Source organism: Doryrhamphus excisus, chromosome 17 (assembly GCF_030265055.1).
Source record: "Doryrhamphus excisus isolate RoL2022-K1 chromosome 17, RoL_Dexc_1.0, whole genome shotgun sequence".
NCBI classification, from domain to species: Eukaryota; Metazoa; Chordata; class Actinopteri; order Syngnathiformes; family Syngnathidae; genus Doryrhamphus; species Doryrhamphus excisus.
This window is the reverse complement of record NC_080482.1, coordinates 10,888,506-10,915,777: the sequence shown is the minus strand read 5'-3', so window position 1 is coordinate 10,915,777 and position 27,272 is coordinate 10,888,506. Positions and strand designations below refer to the sequence as shown.

Here is a 27,272-nt window from a genome sequence, read left to right as displayed (position 1 = left end):
TTTGTCCAATCACCACCACATTTGGTACACATTTTAAGGGGACTGACAAGCAAGTGTGCTTAAATTTTGAGCAAGATGGGTTGAAAAAACATGGCCGTCAACCACACAATTTTCCAGCTTTGGCAGTACCATCAAAGCCAAAACAGAGGTGGGATGCCATTGACAAATGCCAGGTTTTTTGTTATTTTTTTCCAATAAATGGTAGGCTGGGCTGTGTGGTGGACGAGTGGTTAGCACACAGGCCATACAGTTAGGAGACCTAAGTTCGATTGCACCCTTGGCCAACTCTGTGTGGAGTTTGCATGTTCTCCAGTGCATGCGTGGGTGGAGTGTGCATGCGTGGGTTTTCACAATTAAAAAAATCACAATTAAATGAAAATAAACTTGCAACATGAGGGAAAGTTATGTCATTTTAGTAGCAATAGAGGTGAAATACTTTGCAATAAATTTTTACAAATTCGAATGGGGAGAACTTATAATATTATGGGAATAAAGCATTATATTACAAGAAGAAGGCTGCATGGTGGTCAAGTGGTTAGTGCGCAGGCCTCACAGCTAGGAGACCTTAGATCAATTCCACCCTCGGCCATCTCTGTGTGGAGTTTGCATGTTCTCCCCGTGCATGCGTGGGTTTTCTCCGGGTACTCCGGTTTCCTCCCACATTCCAAAAACATGCTAGGTTAATTGGTGACTCCAAATTGTCCATAGGTATGAATGTGAGTGTGAATGGTTGTTTGTCTATATGTGCCCTGTGATTGGCTGGCGACCAGTCCAGGGTGTACCCCGCCTCTTGCCCGAAGACAGCTGGGATAGGCTCTAGCACCCCCCGCAACCCTCGTGAGGATAAGCGGTAGAAAATGAATGAATGAATAAATGAATGTTTGGCCAGACTAGCACCCCCCGTTGCTTTGGCATGCTCTTGACACCCAGTGAACACACTTCGACTTGGACTAACAACATTTCAGTGGAAAAAAACCCCACTGTGTACATTTCAAGATAGTTTAAAGGGAGAGTGGTTGTCATTATCCAGAAGATGAGCCCGTAAATGCATCGTTTGTACAACTCTACAGGCTAGTTCCATTCCTCTGGAACGCCATTCCTCCTATTCATGAGATGATTGTCTGTAAAGTACTCTTGTTTTTACTCTCTCTCTCGCTTTCTCTCCCTCCACAGAACGGCGAAGCGTCGCTCTTTGAGGTGAACATCCGTTACGTCGGTGGGCTGCTGTCGGCGTACTATCTGACAGGAGAGGAGGTGAGATTAATAGATGTCTGTTATCCTTCCATTCCGCCGAGATCTTTCCTTCCTCTTCCTTTCTCAACCTCTTGCAGTTTTACTGATGAAAAGCTTTTTGTGTGAATTTATGATACCTGCGTAAAATATTGTCATTATCTTGTCAAGGGACAACACTATAGAAAGTATACTCAGATTTACTTTGGAGTAGTCAGTATATAGCTTGTATAGCAATATAGACTTAGTATTCACTGAAAATAAGTCAACACAGCCATTACTGTCGAAATAGCTAGAAACACAAGTGAGTGCACCCCATAGTGAACATGTCAAAATGATGTCAATATTAAGACATACTTGACCATCATCTTCACCTTCAGCTTCCTCAGCAAGTCAGTTGTCATCTTGGAGGCGTGTTCGGTCTCATTATGTTTGAAAACTGCCACCCGACCACCATATATATCTGGGGTCTCAAACTCAATTTACCTGGGGGCCACTGGAGCTAGGGTCTGGGCAAGGCTGGGCTGCATCAGGTTTTCCAAAAAAAAAAACGCATTTATTAAAAACAGAAAAATATACAAACTTTTTTTCTTTGGTTTTCTACAATAAAAGCTCTGATAAAACATTCCACTGTTGTCAAATATTTTTATTTTTCTGCACAAAATAAGATGAAAAATAAATAAACAAATCAAGAATAAAGAAAATCAATCAATCAGTAATAAATAAATATAATAATAATAATAAAACGGCAAATAATAAAAACTTAAGAAACCACATATAGTTGGTGGGTAGAATTATTAAATTATTTTTTTCAAATTAAAATGAACAAAGCATTATTAGAGCCCTGTAGACGTGACAAAACACGACTATAGTCACATTTATACTCTTTTTATTTACAACATATTGCGCAACTGCAGGGTCTTGAGACACATGCTAACTCGCAAACTAGAGAGCTAGCGACCTAAACGGTAGCCTTCAAGTTATTTCCTTTAAACTTAAATAGCCAAAAACTTACCACTTCCACACGGATAGGGAGGATAGCTATTAACAGTTACTATTTAACCTTTAACATGAACATTAATCAAACGTAATAATTTTTTCTGGGTACATGATACCATACAGCATCCATATCAAACTTGCGCGGGCCGCAGTAACATTAAACTTTCATATCAAGGCGGGGGCCTCAAACATTTGGCCCGCGGGCCGCGTATTAGAGACCGCTGATATATAAACTGTACACTACTCTTAAAGTATATGCAAGTTTACTTTGTTCCCTGAGAAGATACTGTTGCTAAGTGGGAGGAATGTACTTACTTTTGTGAGATACTGTATTTCCAAGCAAGCACAGGGTTTTGAAGGGTCTCTGACTCAAGTTGTTTGGGGTTAAAGTGCGTATATTGTTCCTCAGCCGGCCACTATTTTCCACACTGCTAATCAATGAAAACATGCTGTTGCCTGCCTCTGTTTTTCTTTCTTTTCAAGTTCATATGTCCTCGTATTGCGTCAAAGCCACAGTGTGAAATTGCCAAAGTGTGAATGCAGCAGCTCTTATGTTGAAACCCTGTTGGGAAAAGTGTGTCAGGTTCTCTTTTCTTGGAAAACTCTCACTCTGGCGATCTTAAAGACGACATTGTTACTCCGGTGAAGAAGCGTGAAGGCCTGTGGTTTTCATTTGGACATCATCCAGGTGTGATACGGTGCATCCTTACCTAAAATGTCTTGCTCAGTAGAACCTTGAAGATTGCTCACATCACAAACCCTTCATTATTCCTGAGCGCTGAAGTCACTGGAGGTCAGCGTGTCACTGTAATGAGCGTCTCTCTGCAGCAAAGCTCTCCCCCGACCCACACTGTAGGTGGACTATTTTTAACAAGGCTGAATGTGAATGAGCTAATGGTGAGGCCGTGCAGTGAGAAATGTCTCTCGTGGCTTTAATGGACATTGATTTGTACGCCGAGCAGGTTGGCATGAATATAACCACGTGCTGTATGCTGTAGCAGAATACATTGAAGAGTATACTTAAGTAGAGGCTCTGGTTAGATGCATTATATATAGCAATATGTGCTTATAGCTTGAATAACATGTACTACCCATGAGTATCTTTCCTTGTTGACGTTCATATTGGATATCATACAGGGCTTGATTTTCCAATATGACCAATTTGACACTTGTATCAATAAGGTTATATATTGTGCAGTTGGTAAAGCAATAGAAACACAACAGATTTCATTACTAGTGTAATGGAGTGAGGTTCCCAAAGCTGCCATAAAGTTAGCATAAACATGCAGCGGGTACGTATTATGCTGATTTATGGTGCTTTGTATTGAGTTGTGGACTCCTATAGAGCAGCTACACATGATAACCAGCACAGAAAGCTTTCTAGACCTTCCAGATTCTGCACCACTTTGTGTAGTATTTCTTATGACTTCCTGCTTCCGACCCAAATTATCCTCAATTTACTCTACCCACGGCCCTCCTCGAAGTACACCACTGCGCTGTGATTGGTCACACTCCCAAGCGCTCCCAAGGACTTTTGGATGGGTAGCTCTGTGTGCAACACTAAAATCTGTTGTGGCTTTTGCCTGCGGGCCGTGAAGTAAATAAACATTCATTCATTCATTCATTTTCATTCATTTTCTGGAGCCTATCCCAGCTGTCTGCGGGTGAGAGGCGGGGCACACCCTGGACTGGTCGCCAGCCAATCACAGGGCACATATAGACAAACAACCATTCACATTCATACCTATGGACAATTTGGAGTCACCAATTAACCTAGCATGTTTTTGGAATTAGGGAGGAAACCGGAGTACCCGGAGAAAACCCATGCATGCACGGGGAGAACATGCAACCTCCACACAGAGATGGCCGAGGGTGGAATTGAACTGAAAACACTGAAATAACAGTGTTCATGGTACAATCCACAGGAGACTCCTGTGCTAAAAATACACGACTAATACTTATTGTAGCTATGACCTGAGAATATGACTTGGATGAATGCCAATATTCACTGGTATAATACGTAGATCGCGAGATACCCATGTAATAATAGCAGTAATAATGGCGGTGCAGCCAGCAGTGGTGTTGAAGATTTTGCTACAAGTGGTGATGATGATGGCTGGGTTTGCTTGAGAGATGAGGAAGAATATCGCAAGTGGGTCAGACATTTTGATGAGCCAGTATCATGGAGACAGCGATCCGGCAAATTCCGAGCCAGGTGACATCATAATGTGAACATTTGTTGAGTAAATTTAGAAATGTGGGGTCATACTGATGATTTTTCAAATTTACAGTATGTTTTTATTTCTGACCATTTTCCAGCTCCAACCCTTTGAACTAGTGATGTCAGAACTGAAACAAACGACGCGCCTAAAGGGTTATTGATGAAAAGTGAAGTACAAATGTGCTTTATAATTTGTGTTCCCAGTGGAAACCATCTATGTTTGTTGATGTTCCCCAGCCTTCAGCCTTGGCCATACATCTCATCCCATCCCTGTACGGCTAATTATCTTGCCTTAACTCCGATTATTTCTGAATGTACACGACCTTCAAGATGGAGCCTTCCTGAGAGATGTATCAATAACCTCTACTGCTGCTACCTGATCCACCATTAGTGTCTCTGGTCTCTGGCAGATGGTAACGCCAGTTGCTGGACATCACAGTGCTTGTAGAAATTGTGCATGGAACGCTCAACAATGGGGAAAAGTCATGCTTCTATATACTGTTTGAGCTTTTCCTTTTGTCTCCACATAATCGACCTCAATTCCCTGCCGCCTCTGTCTTCTCCGTGCGCTTGATTCTCCAGCCTCGCTTTGCATAGTTGCTTCTTTCTGTTTTAGCAAGGAAGGAGAAGAAGAGGGGCGCAAGACACATGAATTCAATCAGCTTCGTGTGAAAATTGCCCACGGGGTGCCGAGCCCAAGCTGTGATGGCGTCGGCGTAGAGCCGGGAAGGCGTGTGGTCATATGTGAGGGGAAAAGATGAGATGCCGAGATGAGGAATATGATTGTGAGAGGTGAAGAAGAGTAAAGAGGCGCTCTCTTGATGATCAGTCTGCACACGTACGGGAGAATTTTTTCCAAAACACATTTTGCCTGCTCGGTGCATACCAATGGAGTGAAACAAAAGATGCAAATGCCTTTGTCGGATGGCGAGTCTGTGGCAAAGCAGTAGGTGGCGCTATATCCTCGTACCATAATGCAGAAGCCACTTACTAAACAAAAGCTCACTTGTTATAACATACTGTGTCACACAAATGTGGTGAAAAGGACATTTTTAAAAATGATTTGGGGTGCATGAAAAAGCAGAAGAGAAAACTCTTCAGAACCAATGTTGTTATTGTACTAAGAGGCAAACTCTTAGGAATTAATACGGCCGATGAGTTTATACTAAACAACACTACAACAAGTTGCACACCATAATCTTAAAGTGCATGCAGAGTTATCTCAAGCTACCGGATGCTAACCACTCATGATACACTGTTAATGACAAATTACATCAACGTTGCCTACAGCCACAGCTGGTAATGCTGATGCTGAGACAACACTACAACAAGTTGCACACCATAATTTTAAAGCGCATGCAGAGTTATCTCAAGCTACCGGATACTAACCACTCATGATTCACTGTTAATGACAAATTACATCAACGTTGCCTACAGCCACAGCTGGTAATGCTGATGCTGAGATAATAATTTTCAAAATGTATTTTAATGTCAGTAGTTAGATAGAAAACTATGTGATACTTTTTTGAGTACCATACGCCTTGCTGGCTTCCTGGTACTCCATCCATTCATCCATCCATCCATCCATCCAAGGTTTCTGACTACTTTTATGGCATAACAAGCAGATGTTTACTGTGGGAAGACTAACTGGCAGTGGCCGTGGCTGTCACCTGTCAGTCACGGAGACGTACCACATGTTTTATTTACGCAGGTAAACAGCAGGAGAGTGACAGCATCTCCAGCTGTCTTCTTCAAGTCAGCTTGGTGTTGTCCTTCCAGTAAACGTAAAAACAGAGCTTGTGAAACTAGAATGGTACTCCATTGAGAACAGTGAGCTTGAATATGTCTTATCATCATTAAAAGGGGTGCATGATCTAAAAAATATATATAACAGAATCTTCACTTTGCTCTGTGCCGAACACCTTGTAAAAGTTTGGGACTAATTAGTATTTTCATAAACCGGCTAATAAGTAAACACAAAAATGAACATAAATGTTGGCAGTAACTACACATGTTCATTAGTCGTGCATTTTAATGAATTGTATTCAAAGATAATTTCTACAGTTCAAGTTGTTTGAAAAGGAGTCAAAGCTTATTTAATCCTGCCCCTTTTTTCCCTATCTTAGCAATTACTAACGTAGTCGTAGAAACATAGATAGACAGATGGGAGGGACGGAAAAGAGCAACGAGGCCCAGCAGGAGCATGAAAGACAACGAAAGACAAACATGCAGCCAGAAAGCGGCTAGAAAATTACTAATGAGTGTCTGAGAGCAATTTGGATGCGACGAAAGGAGGCTTCGCAGACGTGCAATATGTTGCCAAGGCCAAATTGTTTTTTTTTTTTTCAGATTACAAAAAAAAAAAAAGCTTTAGATGTGAAAGCTCTTGAAGGCTGAGTGCAAACAATGAAGCGCCAGTCACATTGGACAGATGACCGTCTCATTAAAAGACGAAGACTACAACACCCTCTTGTGGAACTTTCTAAAGAGGATTCAAACTTTGGAGTTGTTTGGCATTGATGTTTTGTTAACGTTTTGTTGATGTTACTAATAAGCTACGTGTATCGCTGTTTTGTTTGTAGGCTCGATCTTTTTGTGTCCTGTACGTATGTTTGTTCTGCTCTGACCTCAATTCCCAGCGCACAACAAATTGATATTCATTACATAAACAAACTGCAAGTCTTCATCTCCATCAGATATACAGGAACAATAGGACAGAAATGATGCACGGGCTAGCATACATGTCATACAGACATCTTCAAAGTTCTAGAATCATTACATTACTTATGGATAACAGTTGGTAAAGCTGCTTGGTAAATGTTCATAGTCTGGATCCTGAGGTTAGCCAAGACGGACAATAGTGAACTTGATCCACTTTTTATATGGACATTCTGCACTTGTTGGAAGTAATAGATGCCATATACCGTATCACATACAAAGGGGTGTCCAAAGTGTGGCCTAGGGGGCATAAGTGGCCCATGGCTGTTTTTTTTTATTGGCTCGCCACACATTCTAAAATGGAATTTAACAAAAAAATTTAAGAAAAAAGGAAAAACCAGCATTATTTTACAAGACAAAAAGTCCAAGATATAAGAGAAAAAAGCTGTAAGAGACAAAAAGGCGTAATTTCGACGAGAACATCATAATGTTATGAGGAGAAATAACATTTTCGTAGCATAAAATTTAGATATTCAAGTTGTAATACCACATAAATAGAGAGAATAAAGTCAAATATTATGTGAATAAAATTTAATTGATGAGAAAAACAAGAAGAAGGTTTAAATAGTTTGAAAATAAAAAAAACAGCAGACATGGAGTTAAAACAGCTGTAATTTTACTTGAACAAAGTCTAAATATTAAGAGCTAAAAAGGTCACAATTAAATGAAAATAAACTTGCAACATGAGGGAAAGTTATGTCATTTTAGTAGCAATAGAGGTGAAATACTTTGCAATAAATTTTCTAACAAATTAGAGTGGGGAGAACTTATAATATTGGAATAAAGAATTATATTACAAGAATAAGGCTGGATGGTGGTTGAGTGGTCCACCATGTGAGTGTGAGTGTGAATGGTTGTTTGTCTATATGTGCCCTGTGATTGGCTGGCGACCAGTCCAGGGTGTACCCCGCCTCTCCCCCGAAGACAGCTGGGATAGGCTCCAGCACCCTCATGACCCTCATGAGGACAAGCGGTAGAAAATGAATGAATGAATAAATGAATTACAAGAAGAAATTTACAAATATTATTTTAGAAGTTGAAATATTTGGAAAAGGGAGATGATACATTTTCTCACATTTTGTGCTCATCAACCAGCTCTAGGTACACATACTGACTGTTGGAACATGAAAGAAATTACATTTGCATAATCGAGGAGCTAGTGTGGTTTAAATGTGTTGGTGGACATCCAGTAGTCGTGGCGTCTTTTTATCACACAGTCAGCAAGCTTTGCCACCTGCCCTAATGAGCGCCGCCACAATAGAGGTCCTGTTGTGAGGCGGATGAAACAGTTTTCCTACAAGCGATGCCTTTCAGGAAGATGGTGGCAAAGGCCAAACCAATCAAATAAAATGGGACTTCGAACGGTCTTAACAATGGCGGCCTTATGGCATCGACGTCCTTCACTTTTTTTCTTCTTCAATTCAGCGTCTGTCAAAAGCCTTTTCAGGTTTATATTGTCTTTTTGTGGAACTCCAAAAAACAGTACCTCGAAGGTTAAAAAAAAATGCTCTCCAAGATGAAAGCAGTGTGCAGTTGTTTTTCAGTCGATATGGCATTTTGTTTCCCAATAGTACCCCAAATGATCAGAACCGTGATTACGGCGTATAGTTACACCCATACCACTCTGGGTGCTGAACATTTAATACGATATGCTTCAGAAAACGTCACATTGGGTTGCAGCCTCATACCAAACAATCCGAGGCCAGAAGAGCAAAAATTGTTGACGACTGCAGTGATTCAATTCACTTCCTCCAGAGGCAGCAAAAAAGTCCTATTTCATCATCTTTATTGAGTCTCAGCTCATTAATGGTGTAGTCAGATGGAGCATATAGCACAAACTTCACCGCCACATACCCCCCCCATTCTGGATGTAATGAAGTGTGTTTATTTCATGAAGCTACAGTGGCCATCAATTAAATGCATAAATAGCACATTAATTTGGGGACAGGGAAAGATTGCACACTTGGAAATCAATTTAAATAAATAATGAATGAAATCTTTCATTCCTTAATTATTCACCAACGTGATGTCAAAGCTCCTTCCTTGTGGACCATCCAGTCTCCAGGCAGATCTCGTTCTTCAATTCAGACATTAGCTGCATCCCGGGGCGGAGACAGTGATTGATCGGAATAGTCCTATTCTCTGTAGCGCAATTAGCTAATGGGACGGCTTCTTAGTGGGAGTGGGGGGGCAGGAGGCGATGATAGGGAAGGATGGATGAGCGTCCGGGTTGGGATGGCCGCTCTGAGCGCTCATTCACCAACAAATAGTCCCCATCCTGACTTTAATGTATCATTATGGCTGCAGAGCATGTCCCCTTGGCTGGGAGCTTGGCTAATGAAGCCCCCCGCCCCCATCTCACCATTGGCAAACTGTTCTTCTACTGTCAATCAAAGAAACTGGACACAAAATTGGGTTTGCTGCTCAAACTTTCCACACAGTTTTATCTCCTTCATGTTCTTGTTGCTGTAATCCATGTTTGTACCGTTTTCCATTTTCCGGGAATAGCAACAAGATAAGGGAGTCATCACGATAAGTCGTTTGACTTATTGACTTTGGAGTGATCGGTAGAACTTGTTTGATTCTTTTTCCTGGTCATTTGGTATGTTGACTTGGGTGTCAGACTTCAACAGTTTCATAACAGTGCCGTCATGGGGTGTATTTGTCGGAAAAGCGGTTCAGGAGTAGAAGAGTTACACCATGGTGTCGTCTCATTATTTCACATGTTATTTATTTCATATGTTGAAAAAGTTTTTGATTTATTTCAGCGGGTATTTGAAATGATCAAAGCCAAAGCGCTAATCCAATCCCGTCCAAACTGTGTGCCCGTATTACAATACATTTCTTCTTGGTGGTATTTTTCAAACGCAAGCAAGGGGTGGTCCCCGCACAAAGCCTTCTCAGAGAGAAGAAGCACACACGGGTTCTTCACAAAGCCCTCATTTTTCTTTTCAATCTGAAATATGGTAATTGGTTTTAACTATGAATATGAATGTCTCATTTGCAATGTGGTATTGCCCAATGGGATGTAGGACGACTTGATACAACCGCATACGTACGGTACATGCAGTATGTGTTGTAGAGTCACTAATTAATCACGTAATCGGTTGAGATTAATTAGGTAAAAGATTAACGAATGAATAAAGAAATAAGTAGGGGTGTCACGATACACAAGATTGGGTCTAGAAGGACGAGATGAGATTTTAATATTGCTTTTAAGAAAAGTACAATGAAAAATAGAAACCATATATTGCACTCTAGTAATTTAATTTCTATACAATCTGTGTGTATGCTACCGGCCCCACCTCCACCCACCAATTACAATTATTATTATTGCTTGTAGTAGTAGAAATAATAACAATAATTAAAAAAATACTAACAGTAGTAGTAGTATTGCAATGTGACTGACTGCAATCGTCCCTCATTTATAGTACTTAATTGGTTCCAGACCTGACCAAGATAAATTAATTTCCACCATATATACGCTACTATTTGATATTAATAAATTGAATATCTTTCGTCATTAGAGCATAGAAAATCTGTTTTATGTTTTTTTTAAAATCAATATTAGGGCCCTGCAGACATGAAATAACACACTTATGGTCACCTTTACACTCATTGTTTACGTCATTACTGCAGGAACTCGAAATGGAGCCAATGAACTAACATGTCGGTGAGCTTACAAGCTAGTGAGCTAACCAATTAGCTAGTAATTTATTTCCTCTAAACTTTTGAAGCCAAAAACTTACCACTTCCACACAGAATGGGAGGAGAACTTTCTTTTTTTTTTCACTCTATGATAAGGCTGAGAAGATTGCAGAGGACGCTTTATCAACTCAACTCCAGTAGATTTTCTTCATACTTGTTATATTCTGTAGTAGTAGTAGTGGTAGCAGCAAAAATATTTAAAATATCATTTTAAAATACTAATAGTATCGGAGTTACTATTCTAATGTAACTTACAAAATATAAGTGTAGTTTTGTATTGAATCTAGCAGGGGTGTGGAGCCACATCAATTTTTGTGGCTCCGGCTCCGGCTCCGGCTCCGGGCAAAATGGTGTGGCTCCTTGTGGCTCCGGCTCCGGCTCCGGCTCCGGCTAGGTCTATTTTTCACCAAGTTAAAGAGTAACTTATAGCGCATTTTAACGGTTTTGAGCAAGCAAAAACAGCCTTTTCTTTTCTCATCGAATGTATTTTGTATTAACCAACACATCTTTACAGAAAAATGGAACCATGTTGCCCAAAATCGCTAAAACATGGGAAAGACGTAAAAGTGAGTCATTGGCTTTCACAGCAACTCAGAACTTTTCACATCATGCATCTCTCACTGCAAGCACTCGCGTTTTACTCATTGGAACGTATGAGGAGCATTGCCTCCACGATGTCTTCCTTCATCCGGGATCTAAGGTCCGTTAGCAGAAGTTTCATGGCCGAGAACAGCCGTTCGACTGACACTTGTGTCGTGGGTAGAGCGGCCAGGGCGAGGCTGGTCGTCTGAACGGCCGCTGGGTACTTGCCGATGATGCTCCAGACGTCTTTTCCCTTCAGTCGTCCGAGATTGTTCATCTCATGCACTGCATCCGTCACCGAAGAGGGTGTTTGCGAGGCGAACTGACATGCGAGACACATCTCCCCCGAAATGGGGAGGGGCTACCGTGGGAACGACGCGCCGCCGCCACGACGGACGACGCAACCAAGGACGGCGCCACAGGGGGTGCAGGGGGTGCAGCTGCACCCCCAACCGAGAGCTAAATGTACGTTAAAAAAGCTTTTCATTTTTGTTTTGTTCATTAAATGGGCCCTTTCCCAAAAATAGTGGCCTAATTCCGATCAGTTTTAGGTTTTTGTAGCCGGTTACTTTGGGCCTTTTAAGTGTTTTGGGCCCTTTCACAGAGACCTGCACCTCCAACCGAAAATACCTGGCGACGTCCTTGGACGCAACCAATTACAGACGTGCCTGACCAGTGACCACTGACCAGCGACCCCCTTGAATGCTCACTGGTAAGCACATTGTTATGAGAAGCCCTGAGAAAGACTTTATAATGCAACGTGTCGCATTTTTTGCGAACATTGCAGCACCAGCACGCGTTCATGAAGTGGTTATCCGTCCTTGCGTAAGGCGGAATGGAATGATTCGAGTTTCGGAGGTCGGAGCCACAGGAGCCACAAAGTCAGAGTGGCTCCGGCTCCGGCTCCGGCTCCGGGCAAATCGTGTGGCTCCGAGTGGCTCCGGCTCCGGCTCCGGCTCCGGCTCCACACCCCTGGAATCTAGTCTTCCTGATAAAGGGTGAGGGACAACTGTTATTTATTTTTATTAATTTTATTACTTTTACGATATCCTAAAGAATATAAGGGTTTTCCAGTTGTTCTATAGGAGCTACAAAGGTGCTTTATTTAAAGCCTGCCTTTCAGTTTGCTGGTACGCCTGACAAAATATCTCCACTCCGGCACGCTGTGCTCTCTAATTGCAAGGAAGCACAAATGTTCTTTTTTCCAAGCAATTTTCAGCTACACAAGAGCATTGTTGCCCTGATGTTGCCTAGCTCAAACTGTGCTCTGCCCCGAGATACACGGAATCTCCTGATGGAAACACGGGATCCTGGTGGAGGTATTTAATAGTGCGTCAAATAGGCTGTCAAATGCAAGGTGTAAGCCTCCATTTCCCAGCCAGGGTTTACCGGCGCTCCCATGCTCGAGTTCCCACACTCAGAAAATCGTTATTATCTTTAGGTGGTTCTTGGCCGATGCACCTCAGATTTATTTGGAGATTTTGGTGTATTTGTTTTTGTTGCATCATGCAAACCAATAAGGCGTGAACTAAATCGAGAAATCCGACAAGAATTATATGAAGTGTATTTGTTTTTACAGTCGCATCATTATCTTTTATAGTCTAGTATTGATTAAGCAGTCTTCAGTTGCTCCTAGTCATCCAGACAAAACTATGAATAAGCCGCACGCTTCTTTGAAAATTCAAGCAATCAAATGAAGGAGGATTAAAAAGTCACTTTTGCATGATAGGGGAGGGATCTTTAAAGGTCGTTGAGTGTTTTCTGGAGTTTTTTAATGAAAACTCCGGAGCCACGTTTTCACAAAGCTTCTCAGAGTAAGGAAGGAAGGAATCGAAGCTAAGGAATCTTAGCTTAAGAGTGATTAAAGGAACTTTGTGAGAGCGACTCTGAGCAAGGAAGGGACAGAACTTAATCTTTGTGAGGAGGTGTTGTTGGCCTCGTTGCTAGGTATGGTGCAGTCTTCTAAGAGCTGTGATTGGTTGGGGGGGAAAGACCAAAAAAGAAAGAGAAAATGCTCCTTGTAATGAAAGTAAAATGAATATTGGTACAGCAGCAGAAAATCACAGAATACCAAACACCTATACAGAAAAGACAATGTACTATGAAATGTACTACTATAAAGTGAGAAGTAAGAAGTGACCAAGTATGTAAGAAATTATAATAAATGTAAACACTGAAGGTATTTAACAGTAGAGTGATGTTAAAATGAATAAATAATATTGCACATGTAGACAGTTTGGTGTTTGTTAAATATTCATTCATTCATTCATTTTCTGCCACTTATCCTCACGAGGGTCGCGGGCATGCTGGAGCCTATCCCATCTGTCTTGGGGCGAGAAGCAGGGTACACCCTGGACTGGTCACCAGCCAATCACAGGGCACATATAGACAAACAACCATTCACACTCACAGTCATACCTGTGGACAATTTGGAGTCGCCAATTAACCTAGCATGTTTTTGGAATGTGGGAGGAAACCGGAGTACCCGGAGAAAACCCACGCATGCACGGGGAGAACATGCAAACTCCACACAGAGATGGCCGAGAGTGGGATTGAACCTGGGTCTCCTAGCTGTGCGGTCTGCGTGCTAACCACACGAAATTGGCATAATAAAATGGAAGTTTAAACAGGAAGTCATGCCGAAAACAAGGAGAAACACAAATCCAACCGCTTTTGCATGATTTCGTTAAATCATCCATCATTTTGTACTATTTTAATGTTATATTTTAATATTTCCTAAAGTATTTGAACAACTGTAAAAATACATACAGGTGACATTCATACCTATGGACAATTTGGAGTCACCAATTAACCTAGCATGTTTTTGGAATGTGGGAGGAAACCGGAGTACCCGGAGAAAACCCACGCATGCACGGGGAGAACATGCAAACTCCACACAGAGATGCCGGATGGTGGAATCGAACTCGGGTCTCGTAACTGTGCACTAACCACTCATTGTGCAGCCCCTGTTTGTTAATTAGTTTTTGGTATTTCCATGAAAAATATAGACAAATCTATTGCACTTTATATTCTCTCCTTATCTCTTTATCTACTGTATGTCTCTCTTTCTCCTCCTGGCGTTCTGCCATCTTGTCTGTTTACGCCACTCTGAGGCTTCTTAAAAGCCCTCCTCACCACTGCTTTAGGAGCTCTCTTAAGGCCTAAGATGCTTTGTGATTAACTTTTATCTTAGCATGTAAAACATTTAAGAAAAAAGATTTTTTCCAAGAGTGACATCACTAAGAGCTACTTTAAGCCTTAGGATGCTTTGTGTTACGATGCTATGTCCAAAGATTTGTACATTTTTTCTTTAGTGTGGTAATGTGGTATTTGGGACTGGAGGGAGTTTGGGACCTCTTCCATTTTATGTTAAGCCAGCCGGGTCGTAACATTTGTGAATACGGACCCTGGTGTTTACTTGTCAAGCTACCTTCCAAAGCCTTGCTTTCCTACCTCAGTGCTGCTTTCCCAGTGAGGGCTAAAGTGAAGATGCACGTCAAACTTTACAAAGGGGATTGTATGATATTAACACTCATAGAGGCCTCCCGGAACGTGTACCTGTCATTTGATGTGGTTGGAAATAGGATTACGGTGCATTCTGGAAGTGTGTGAGGTGAAAAGGAGTGTGATATGTGGGTTAATATGCACACGGGCTTAAGCCACACGCTTCTGGCCCTGTTCCCAAGTGGGGATGCACGTATTAAGACAGGTATTAACTCAACTGAACAGGTTTTTTTTTTACATGTGTGCAGGAGGGCGCTTTATCAGTCAGTCCAGACTCTGCTTAGGTGGTTTGTGTCATTTTTACCACTTGCATGACAGCAAGGAACCACAATGTGAGAGGGAATTACACTTTACACTGTGCACTGATGCAGCTATGTTAGAATAAGAATATTACAAATAATCATACTAATAACACAAATATAATATGTCTGCTTTTATGGATGACTCAGGAAATGAAAAAATATTCACATTGTGAGTCTGAAATCTGAGATTATTTACTTCAGGGGTCTCAAACACGATGGCCCGCAGGACACGAGTTTGAGGCCCCCGCCTTGATATGAAAGTTTAATGTTAGTGCGGCCCGCGCAAGTTTGATATGGATGCTGTATGGTATCATGTACCCCGAAAAAATTATTACCTTTGATTAATGTTCATGTTAAAGTTTTAAATAACTGTTAACAGTTATCCTCCCTATCCGTGTGGAAGTGGTACGTTTTTGGCTTTTTTAAGTTTAAAGGAAATAACTTGGAGGCTACCGTTTAGGTCGCTAGCTCTCTAGTTTGCGAGTTAGCATGTGTCCCAAGACCCTGCAGTTGCGCAATATGTTGTAAATAAAAAGAGTATAAATGTGACTATAGTCGTGTTTTGTCATGTCTACAGGGCTCTAATAATGCTTTGTTAATTTTAATCTGAAAAAAATAATTTGTCTACCCACCAACTATATGTGGTTTCTTAAGTTTTTATTATTTGCTGTTTTATTATTATTATGTTTATTTATTACTGATTGATTTTCTTTATTCTTGATTTATTTATTTTTCATCTTATTTTGTGCAGAAAAATAAAAATTAAGATATTTGAGAACAGTGGAATGTTTTATCAGAGCTTTTATTGTAGAAAATCGGAACCAAAGCACTGAAAAAGTTTGTATATTTTTCTGTTTTTAATAAATGCATTTTTATTTTTTTGGAAAAACTCCAGTGCCCCCCAAGTAAATTGAGTTTGAGACCCTGATTTACTTAATTAAATAAAAAACTGATTACCAAAATAATTGTCAATTAACTGGGTAAGTGATTAGCCATCGATTAATTGTTGCAGCTCAACAATCGTCCCTTGTTGATTGCTGACCCAACCGCGATAAGTGAATTTCTGCACAGTAGAATTTCATGTTAATCAACAGAATATTTTTGTAGTTTGTTTATAACTTTCTAAATACATTTTTATCCATTATAAGAGCCTTGTAGACATGAAATAACACCCCTATAGTCACCTTTACACTCCAATTGTTCTTTGTCTTTAACATATTGTGCATCACATCTCTGTGCATGACTGGAGGGACTTAAGAGATGGCTGCCTGTCAGCATACAGCAATAAGCTTAAGAAATTGTTTCACACGGAGTGGGGAAGAAGTAAAAAGCCAAAAGCGTACCACTTCCACACTGACATTCCTTGGCTGACTCCATGCAGTGTTAAGAAAAGCCATGATAGAGCAAGGGAGTCATGGTCGTACCGTGATGTAGTGAGGGACGTCTTAAATGAAAATTATATTATCCAATATAATGTCTTTATTTTGGGAATTAAACTTTTTAATATGATATAGGTGGCTGCATGGTGAGCAAGTGGTTAGCACGTAGGCCACACAGCTAGGGGACCCGGGTTTGATTCCCCCCTCGGGTATCTCTGTGTGGAGTTTGCATGTTCTCCCCGTGCATGCGTGGGTTTTCTCCGGGTACTCCGGTTTCCTCCCACATTCCAAAAACATGCTAGGTTAATTGGCGACTCCAAATTGTCCATAGGTATGAATGGGAGTGTGAATGGTTGTTTTGTCTATATGTATATATTTTTACAGTTGTTCAAATACTTTAGGAAATAGTACAATGCATTAAAATAGTACGAAATGATGGATGATTTAACGAAATCACGCAAAAGTGGTTGGATTTGTGTTTCTCCTTGTTTTCGGCATGACTTCCTGTTTAGACTTCTATTTTATTATGCCAATTTCTATTGGCATAATTATTATGCCGGCTGCACGGCGGTCGTGTGGTTAGCGCGCAGACCTCACAGCTAGGAGACCCAGGTTCAATCCCACCCTCGGCCATCTCTGTGTGGAGTTTGCATGTTCTCCCCTTGCATGCGTGGGTTTTCTCCGGGTACTCCGGTTTCCTCCCACCTTCCAAAAACATGCTAGGTTAATTGGTGACTCCAAATTGTCCATAGGTATGAATGTGAGTGTGAATGGTTGTTTGTCTATATGTGCCCTGTGATTGGCTGGCGACCAGTCCAGGGTGTACCCCGCCTCTCGCCCGAAGACAGCTGGGATAGGCTCCAGCACGCCTGTGACCCTCGTGAGGATAAGCGGTAGAAAATGAATGAATATAATATAGGTTGGAGGTCATAGTTCACCAGACTAAACAGTGATGTCACTTCCTAGGATGTATAGTTCCTGGTATTGCGAATATGCTGTAAAGTATCATGACTCTGATGATGATGTCATCAGCTGGTTATTGCATCCGCTCTCTGCATCATTGCCTCAGAGTGAATCTGGAACATGGCCACTTTTGACATCTTCCACCGCGCTCATTTGCCATCCATTCCTCTTTCGGCCCAAAGTGATCTCAGAGGCCCAGATTGCGACAATTCCATTTTGCACCATGTTCCATTACATCTGAGAATTGACCTTTCTGCTTCCAGCTCTTGCATCGAATCAGCTATATCTTGTTGTCTTCCAAGGGAATGTTCTGCATTCCCTTTTTGTAGCTGCTGAATGACACAGCTCACAGTGATACCAGTGTGAGCTAATCAAAGGCGGATGCTAATTCGTCCGCCTTTAATGAAGCCGTCTCACTTCTTTGATTCGGGTGCCAGATGCATGATTGCATTGATCACGTTAACCCGGATGTCTGAAGGGAAACACGAGGCTTGACTTTTTGTTCCTGTCAGACAATCATGAGGAAGAAACTGCCCCCACGGCTTCAAAGCACAGCAAGCCAAGGCGAGTGACTGGCCACCGCGCCAGCAAATTACCACTGGAAATTACTTTCTTTTCCTGCCAAACAATGTTTAAGCAGCGTCCATCAGCAGCTTACAAGTCACACACACACAACAGCCGTCCATTATAGGGGAATGGAAGCAGTTCACCTTGGATATTAGTGCTTGATAAAGCTCCCAATCTATCATTAGTCTCCTCTAATGCTCTATTTATGCATAGAAGTGACATTATTTAACTTCGATTATGATGAAACGTGACAAAAAATTAGTGACCATTTACTGCATAAGGAAACATTTATTAATTAAAAAAAATTACAAACAATGGTCGCATGTGCAGCATGGACCTGAATCACCCTCCATCATCAGCATAATGGCTACGTGGCAAAAGGGGAGGGACTAATTCAAGTGGTTGCAATTCAGTTAAAAAGGAGAGAAGACACAACGCAATGACAGTGATCCATTTGGGACTGCAACTACACCGTCAAAATCCGTGTTGTCTAAAACTAAGTCCGCAATGTAGATGGGATACATATTGATCCATATTGTCGTCACTACGAGTAAAAAAGTGTCTTAATAATTAATCAGATATATTTTGCATACTGTATCTGAAAATAAATGCAATTATATCTAAACCATTGATGGGACTGGTCAACTTCCTTTGTAATTATTTGATGATTTGTTTTAATAAATCTTAAAAGTATAAATTAAAAAATTAATAAATCCCAAATTATTTACTGGACCGCACTTTGTTTTTTGTGAAACAAGTTGCACACACATGTAAATAAATAACAAAGTTTATGTAATTTCTTCACAGCATCTTTTAAAAAGCCTTGTCGTCATGACAACAATAGAGCTGCTGTACAAGTTACCGTAGCTTCCTGTTACCTCAGGGTATTACTACTACACATGCCGCTTGCTTTAGTTTGATTTTGTGTTGTGTTTATCATTGTGGATTTCAAATGAACCAAACAAACATTACAACACTGTTAAGCTTATGAGAAGTTTAATTACAATGTTTGCTGCTGTTTTTAGCTGCCTGAGTAATTCTGACAGAGACATGTTGCGCCGGAATTTTGACCCAACAAAGTCAGGGCATCCTGCCCGGCTCGTCTCAGGCTCCGACATTAGTTGATGTGTCTGTGGATGACGACTGCTGCTGCTTCCTTGGCTAGGTGCTAACACCAAGGTGACTTTCACAACTCACCCTTGTTGCTTTTAATAGAAACCGTACGTATGAGCTAGCTAGTTTGTTTTGAAGAAAGCTCTGAGAAAATAAATTGGAGACAGCGTTGCCTCAGGCCCCCAAACCGTCAGGGGGCCCCGAAGTTACATGCTCAGCCTCATCTGAGGAGATTGAAAATGTTCATCTGTAGCTACCTTGTGTGTTTGTTATCCATCCCTCATATGATTTCTTCTCCAAGAAATCCAACTTTTCAAGGTAACGTAGAAGGTCACAGTTAAATGACACTGAAGTCATAATTTGGCAGCTGTCAGCATTAAACAGATGGTAAAGCTGCCACAAGAGGGCATAATAATTATTCATTCATTCATTTTCTACCGCTTATCCTCACGAGGTGAGAGGCGGGGTACACCCTGGACTGGTCGCCAGCCAATCACAGGGCACATATAGACAAACAACCATTCACACTCACATTCATAACTATGGACAATTTGGAGTCGCCAATTAACCTAGCATGTTTTTGGAATGTGGGAGGAAACCGGAGTACCTGGAGAAAACCCACGCATGCACGGGGAGAACGGTATAATAATTATGCCAATACAAATTGGCATAATTAAATAGAAGTCTAAACAGGAAGTCATGCTGAAAAACACAAATCCAACCGCTTTTGCGTGATTTCGTTAAATCAGCCATCATTTCGTACTATTTTAATGCATTGTACTATTTCCTAAAGTATTTGAACAACTGTAAAAATACATACAGGTGACATGAATTTGTACTACAGACAGGAAAGAGTTTACATGTGCATATCAAACAGTGTATCTTACAGTTAAATAAAACATTTACAACCACCACAGCTTCTCTCCAAATCTTTTAACCAAGATTTTAAAATATTCAGAGAGACCAGCTGTCAAACAGACTGCTTAGTCTGGAGCTATGATGCGGCCTTTATTTGAATTTAAAATTTGGGTTCTGGGGGCCATTTCCTCCCTGGTGGCATTGTGGGTGTTTTGTATGAATTGAATTGCTAAATGGACCTGGTTTTGCCATATTTATTGTTTTGTTATTATTGCTTTGATGTGTTTTCTAGTATTTGTTAAGTATTATTATTAAGTATTCAAGTAAAGGATAGTTGTTTTCCTTGTATTATTGTGGTTTTTTTTCTTTTAAATCACTTTAACTTGACTGAGGGGCTCAACTTAAGACAGGGGTCTCAAACTCAATTTACCTGGAGCTAGGGTCTGGGCAAGGCTGGGCCGCATCAGGTTTTCAAAAAAAAACAAAACGCATTTATTAAAAACAGAAAAATATGCTAACTTTTTCAGTGCTTTGGTTCTGATTTTCTACAATAAAAGCTCTGATAAACATTCCACTGTTCTCAAATATCTTAATTTTTATTTTTCTGCACAAAATAAGATGAAAAATAAATAAACAAATCAAGAATAAAGAAAATCAATTAATCAGTAATAAATAAATAATAAAACGGCAAATAATAAAAACTTAAGAAACCACTTATAGTTTGTGGGTAGACAAATTATTTTTTTCAGATTAAAATTAACAAAGCATTATTAGAGCCCTGTAGACATGACAAAACACAACTATAGTCACATTTATACTCTTTTTATTTACAACATATTGCGCAACTGCAGGGTCTTGAGACACATGCTAACTCGCAAACTAGAGAGCTAGCGACTTAAAAGGTAGCCTTCAAGTTATTTCCTTTAAACTTAAATAGCCAAAAACTTACCACTTCCACACGGACAGGGAGGATAACTATTAACAGTTATTTAACCTTTAACATGAACATTAATCAAACGTAATAATTTTTTCTGGGTACATGATACCATACAGCATCCATATCAAACTTGCGCGGGCCGCACTAACATTAAACTTTCATATCAAGGCGGGGACCTCAAACTAGTGTCCACATTTGGCCCGCGAGCTGTGTGTTTGAGACCCCTGACTTAAGCCGTTTCATTGGAACTGCAGCCTGCTTTGCTCATGATGTGTAATAAATTGTGGCATCTTAGTGGCCTAGCTAAGTAAGGGTTAGGAATCTATTCATTCAATAGAGTTATACGCTTGAATGACAAAATAAGGAGCATTTGGCAGCTTGGCTCGAATACAAAATGTGAAGCAAAAAGGTGAAATGACCTGTTTTGTAAAGGGTGGTGGAGAATGAGCAGTGTAATGACTTGTGTTAGAGTATTAGCTTTTTTAAGCAGTGAGTGATTTCTTCAGCTCTCGTTTGCATCTAAAACTCATGAGTGGAAAACAATTGTCACAGTGGCCAGTTGCATTATTAATAATCACAAAATGATGTTTAAATATGTCTTGAAGCTTATCCGGCTTGTATAAAACATGGATATTAATGGGGTATACCGATGTGACAGCAGTGTAAACAGACAAATAAACACTACCTTTCAATTGTTGAAATGAGCTGTTCAGGATATATAGACAACAAATCAGTGGTGAAATAAAATAGAGGGACAACTCCATTAGGAAATCAATATGGAATAAAGTCAAGGTGACCTGTCTGTTATGGGGAAAAAGAGTTGATTTAAGCTAAATATTGAAAGTAATGGGTTCTTCTGTACTTCGGGTTCCTCCCACATTCCAAAAACATGCTAGGTTAATTGGCGACTCCAAATTGTCCATAGGTATGAATGTGAGTGTGAATGGTTGTTTGTCTATATGTGCCCTGTGATTGGCTGGCGACCAGTCCAGGGTGTACCCCTACCTCTCGCCCGGAGGTCAGTTGGGATAGGCTCCAGCACAACCATGATAGTGGTGTTATTAAACCCCCAAGTCTGATCCCATAAAATCGTATTTACTTTGTCCATAGGTATGAATGTGAGTGTGAATGGTTGTTTGTCTATATGTGCCCTGTGATTGGCTGGCCACCAGTCCAGGGTGTACCCCGCCTCTCGCCTGAAGACAGCTGGGATAGGCTCCAGCACCCCCGCGACCCTCATAAGGATAAGCAGTAGAAAAAGAATGAATGAATGAATGAATGGTTGACTAACATGGCCGGCCTCAAGCAAAACGTCTTTGAACTTAATTAGCATTGACCATTTGTATAATGGATAGAAAACTTTAAGGGGTGGTAGAGGATCGGTATCAGTATCATTATCGGTATTTTGGTGACCCCTAATTTTATACGTTTAATTATTTACACTTCACCTATGTGATCAGTATGGGTATTGGTACCAGACAATTTCATTTATGGATGATTGGGATCGGTAGCATCAAACCCTGATTGGAACACCCCTACTATCTGTATTACATGTATGCTAGCATGTCTTTCAAAGCATTTTGATAATAACCCACAGAGGGCACCATAAATTCTATTTTCCTTGTGTGTGTAGTTGTTTGCCTGAATTTTCAGGCACTAAAAACTTCGCCATGTCCCTGCGGCCGAGTTTGACAAATGTGACAAATGTGTTTTCCGCCTGTCTTTTTTGGACAGGTTTTGTCTACCATGTCCCCTCCTCATCTGGCTGTGGAAACAGATGGAGACGCATCAAACTGTTCAGACTGATGCTTTAGCGTCAATCTCCCTTCTCCATGGAATTGGATGCACACGCCTGAGCCTGATTTTATTTCCTCCTGTTAGCCACAAATGTGAGGATGTAGTAGATGTCCTACATAAATACAAATAAAACTGTCAAAACTCTTTCTTGCATCACAACATACCTGGCATAGACCTTTACCCGCTACCTTCTCCATCTTTATCCTCTACGCTTGCACTTGGTGAGCAGTTGCCTTTAATTAGCATCAAAAAGGGCAGGGACCTATGCAATATCTATGAGCGCTGACATTTGTGCTGAGGCAAGGATCCCTCAGACGACCCCGGGGTCTTCATCTTTGACGAATATCAGACCACCATTACTTGATTTCTAGTAAGAATATTCCGCCTCAAGACTTCCTCAGCTTCAGACGTCGGGCCTCAGCTAGCTCCGGTCTTGCGAAGAAAAATGTCAAAGTGATTCATGGTTAGCGCTTCTGATGCCCATGGCTCTTTTACTCCTGCTGGACCTTTTCTCTTGTTACTGGTTGCTTTCTACGATTTCGTAGGCTTGTTCAAGTGACACTTGGGTATAACATGGAGAATATATTCAGTTTTGTTTGTTGCGGAGTGACCTCAGGCTAGTGTGCTCAGGTTGAGTTAATCTGAGGTGACCAGATGGATGCCCTCAAGCATGATGCCTCAATGGGCCAACAGTCAATAGACCAGGATCAGCCCAACTCAATCTGTACTAAAAGTCTTTTGTTTGCAGGTTGCACCATTTACACAAAAATGATGTGCATGCGTGGGTTTTCTCCGGGTACTCCGGTTTCCTCCCACATTCCAAAAACATGCTAGGTTAATTGGTGACTCCAAATTGTCCATAGGTATGAATGTGAGTGTGAATGGTTGTTTGTCTATATGTGCCCTGTGATTGGCTGGCCACCAGTCCAGGGTGTACCCCGCCTCTCGCCCGAAGACAGCTGGGATAGACTCCAGCATACCTGCGACCCTTGTGAAGATAAGCGGTATAGAAAATGAATGGATGTTTTTATATGGGTTTTTTTTCATGTGCACATTAGTGCATTTTTAATGGAAAATAAGTTTGTAATGAAGGAACAGATGTGAAAGGTCATTTTTTGCTTGGTTCATTAGGAGCCAATCATGAACCAGAAGTGCTGGCATCATCCAAATCCTGTGTTTTTATCGATTCAGAGATGTAAATATGTCATGTGCACAAGCTTTACGTCTGAAGGGGTTAAGGTTTAAGATAAGATAAGATAAGATATGCCTTTATTCGTCCCTCAGTGGGGAAATTTTGCATTGCACAGCAGCAAGAGTACAGAATCAGTTAAGCAGTACAAAATACACAATATAGAAAAATAAACAATATAAACAACCCAAGTATTGACAAAATCAACAGTTTTTCCCAGAGTTATATACAAATACAGTATGGAGATAATATGAAACGAGATGAGATATATGACTAGTCTATACACTGAGATCTTGCTAGTGAGTTAATATAAGGCATTATGGAAATACTTAGAACTTAGTATAATGCATTTAGAGCCCTTAATATTGCACATGGAGGTTGATCAGATATTGCACAGTGAATGGGGTCTGGAGTAACTATACTGACTATGAAAGTATTACACCGATGTACATAGTGGTTTGATATGCAAAATGACACAATTGAGACATGCTTTATGATATACAGTAAACCTCGGATACATCGGACTCGGATATATCGGAAATTCACTCACAACGGACAGATAAAAAAGAACCATTTTTTCTGTAATGCATTTCCAATAAAAATTCATTGCATATATCGGATTTTTTATAACGGATTTCGCCTATTTCAGACAAAATCTCCAGTCCCGTTCCAATGCATTTCCATTAAATTTCCCTCGCATATATCGGATGGCCGCATCGTGGCGCTCCGATTCGCCGAATCGTGACAGGCCGCTATACGACGTCATTTGCAGCGTTTGCAGCATTGCCTGCGCGTCCAGGTACATTGGAAACATAGTCAAGGAAGTGCCTTTTTATACCGGATATAAATCCGATATATGCGTAAAACGGACATTTTCCGGTATACGCATATAACGGATTTCGCTTATATCGGACAAAACCAGTGGGAACAATTGAATCCAATATATCCGAGGTTTACTGTAGCTATTGCTATCTGTATACTTCCTATGGGAAAATTATTTCAAAAATGGGAACAAATCTGCATTACTGTATTTGAATCATTTTGCAAATTAACAAAAAAATGAATAAAACACACAAGGCCACAAGTATTCCAACCCTTTGTGATACTAATGACATGCTCCATATTGTAATGTTAGCACTTTAGCACCCCCAATGTGGAGAAGACCTCTTGCAGCATTGCATATTATCAAATAACCTATAATCCACTTAAAAAAACAAGTGACCTTTTTCCTGGATGTTTTCGGTTTTCACACACTTTGATCTTTTGGTAGGAAAATCTGCTATAACATTTTTTCAAATCGATGTGGTGTGTTCAACCCTCCCGCGAACAACAATCAACCTTGCTGTTGAGCTGCGGGAATTGCATCTGTGCGCAAAAGACAGAAAATGTCACCCCGACCTCCCCCAGTGGAGAAAATGAGCCAAATGGTAACATTTTTAACCCGGACCCAAGACAGATGGAGCTGTGTGTTGGTTGGGGGGGAGGAGGGGTGACCATGGCAACAGTGTGTAAGAGGCAGGCAGCCAGAACAATCAAGAGGAGAATGACACTGTCATGTCGGTGGGGAAGAGAGGATATCTCAGGGGGAGGTTTGGCGGCTAGACCAGGGGTCCTCAACCTTTACCGTCAAAAGATTCTTTCATTTCCGATATCTCGCTTTTTTTTCTCAAAAATGGACAATTCCTTTACGTCAGTGTTTTTTTTTTAAAAATCACTGCGTTTCACAAAGGGAGCCTAAACACGGAGGCTGTAGACCATATGTGGCTACAGAGCTGCAGGTTGCCAACCCCTGGGCTAGACAAGACGAGTCTCTTATGGGAGATGGAGAAGAACACCATGCTTCTGGTCCTCGGAGAATGATCTGCTTTAAAGTGATTTTTGATCACAGGCAAAGTGATATGTCATCATAGTGTCTCTGCAGTCGTGTTAACCACCGCCCTTCAGGCACTTGTGCACCGCACACACACACACACACTTTAAACTGTGATGTGGACTTCCGAGAAAGAGGAATTTCTTCTTTATGTTTTCTGTGGTCCACCAAGGGGAATTTCTTGTTTCACTTTCTTCTCCTCAGAGCAAAACGCAGACCCCAACTGATCGAAATTCAGGGTATGTCTCAAGGAGAAGTGTAGCCTGGTTTCAAGTCACGTAAGCTTGACAACATCTACTGTAATAGAAGTGTAGAGGAATTCTCAGTCCAGGATGAGACTGGACACTTTAGGGGCAATGTTATGTGTGACGCCAATCAATCACATCATGGGTTGGACTTATCATAAAACCTTCATTAACTGGGCAGAAAATATCTAAAGTAACAGTGTAACATTTATTCGCTGTCATGGACTTCTCAAGAAAAGTTCAACACTAAAGTCAATTTGCTGTAATTATAGCTAATTTACCTTAACTGCAAAGATTAGTTTAAATTGGAAGCAGGTGACAATTGGAGAAAGGCTGTTATTTGCCAAATGTGAAAACTCATTTAAAATAAGTAATTTCTTCCCTTTAAATAATGATTTAGAGTGCATGAGAAAGTGTAAATGGTAATTTATATACAAGTATACTGTACGAAACATCCGCAACAGAAGCAGTGTTGTCATAGCAGTCAGGAGCTGGATTAATGCTTGGACAGCATTAATAGCGCTGATGAGTTAACTGTAAACAACAGAGCGGCAGGTGAAACACACACAAGTTCCAAACCAAAAGCTCAACATTTTAAAGCACATGTAGAGATAGCTCAGCTTGTTGGATGTGTGGTTGAAATGTAGCTACTGCCATCTTGAGGAGGTTGACCACAACCACAGATGTTCATGCCAGTGTTTTTTCACGTGTTTAATTCGAGACCCCGGTGGTTATTTGCTTTTTAAACCACCCTACTATATTGCGGTTAACTGAATAGAGGCGTTATTTGGAACTGCCTTTGAAGACATACAGTATACTGGAGAGAAAACGGGAACGTTTTTGCAGGACTATGTATTGCGGTAACTTTTTTCAGCGGAAAATATTTTTTTCCGCAGAAAATACATTCACTCAAAGTTGATAATGGTTTATAAATATGTGATAATGCAGGTTAAATGTATGGCATACAATTGATAAAAGGCCCCAAATGTTTATCTTCCATCCATCCATTTTCTACCGCTTATCCTCACTATGCTGGAGCCTATCCCAGCTGTCTTTGGGCGAGAGACGGGGTACACCCTGGACTGGTCGC

The 27,272-nt window shown here is 40.8% G+C and overlaps 1 protein-coding gene across 4 annotated transcripts in view; it reads left to right on the top strand.

The window, feature by feature from the left end:
- Positions 1-27,272, top strand: part of LOC131105031 (mannosyl-oligosaccharide 1,2-alpha-mannosidase IC) — a 163,352-nt gene that overhangs the window by 113,213 nt on the left and 22,867 nt on the right. For all 4 annotated transcript variants that reach the window (XM_058052719.1, XM_058052720.1, XM_058052722.1 and 1 more), the window contains exon 4: positions 1,174-1,254. In XM_058052719.1, coding sequence (XP_057908702.1) covers positions 1,174-1,254 — 81 coding nt within the window. The remainder of the gene's footprint in view (positions 1-1,173; positions 1,255-27,272) is intronic.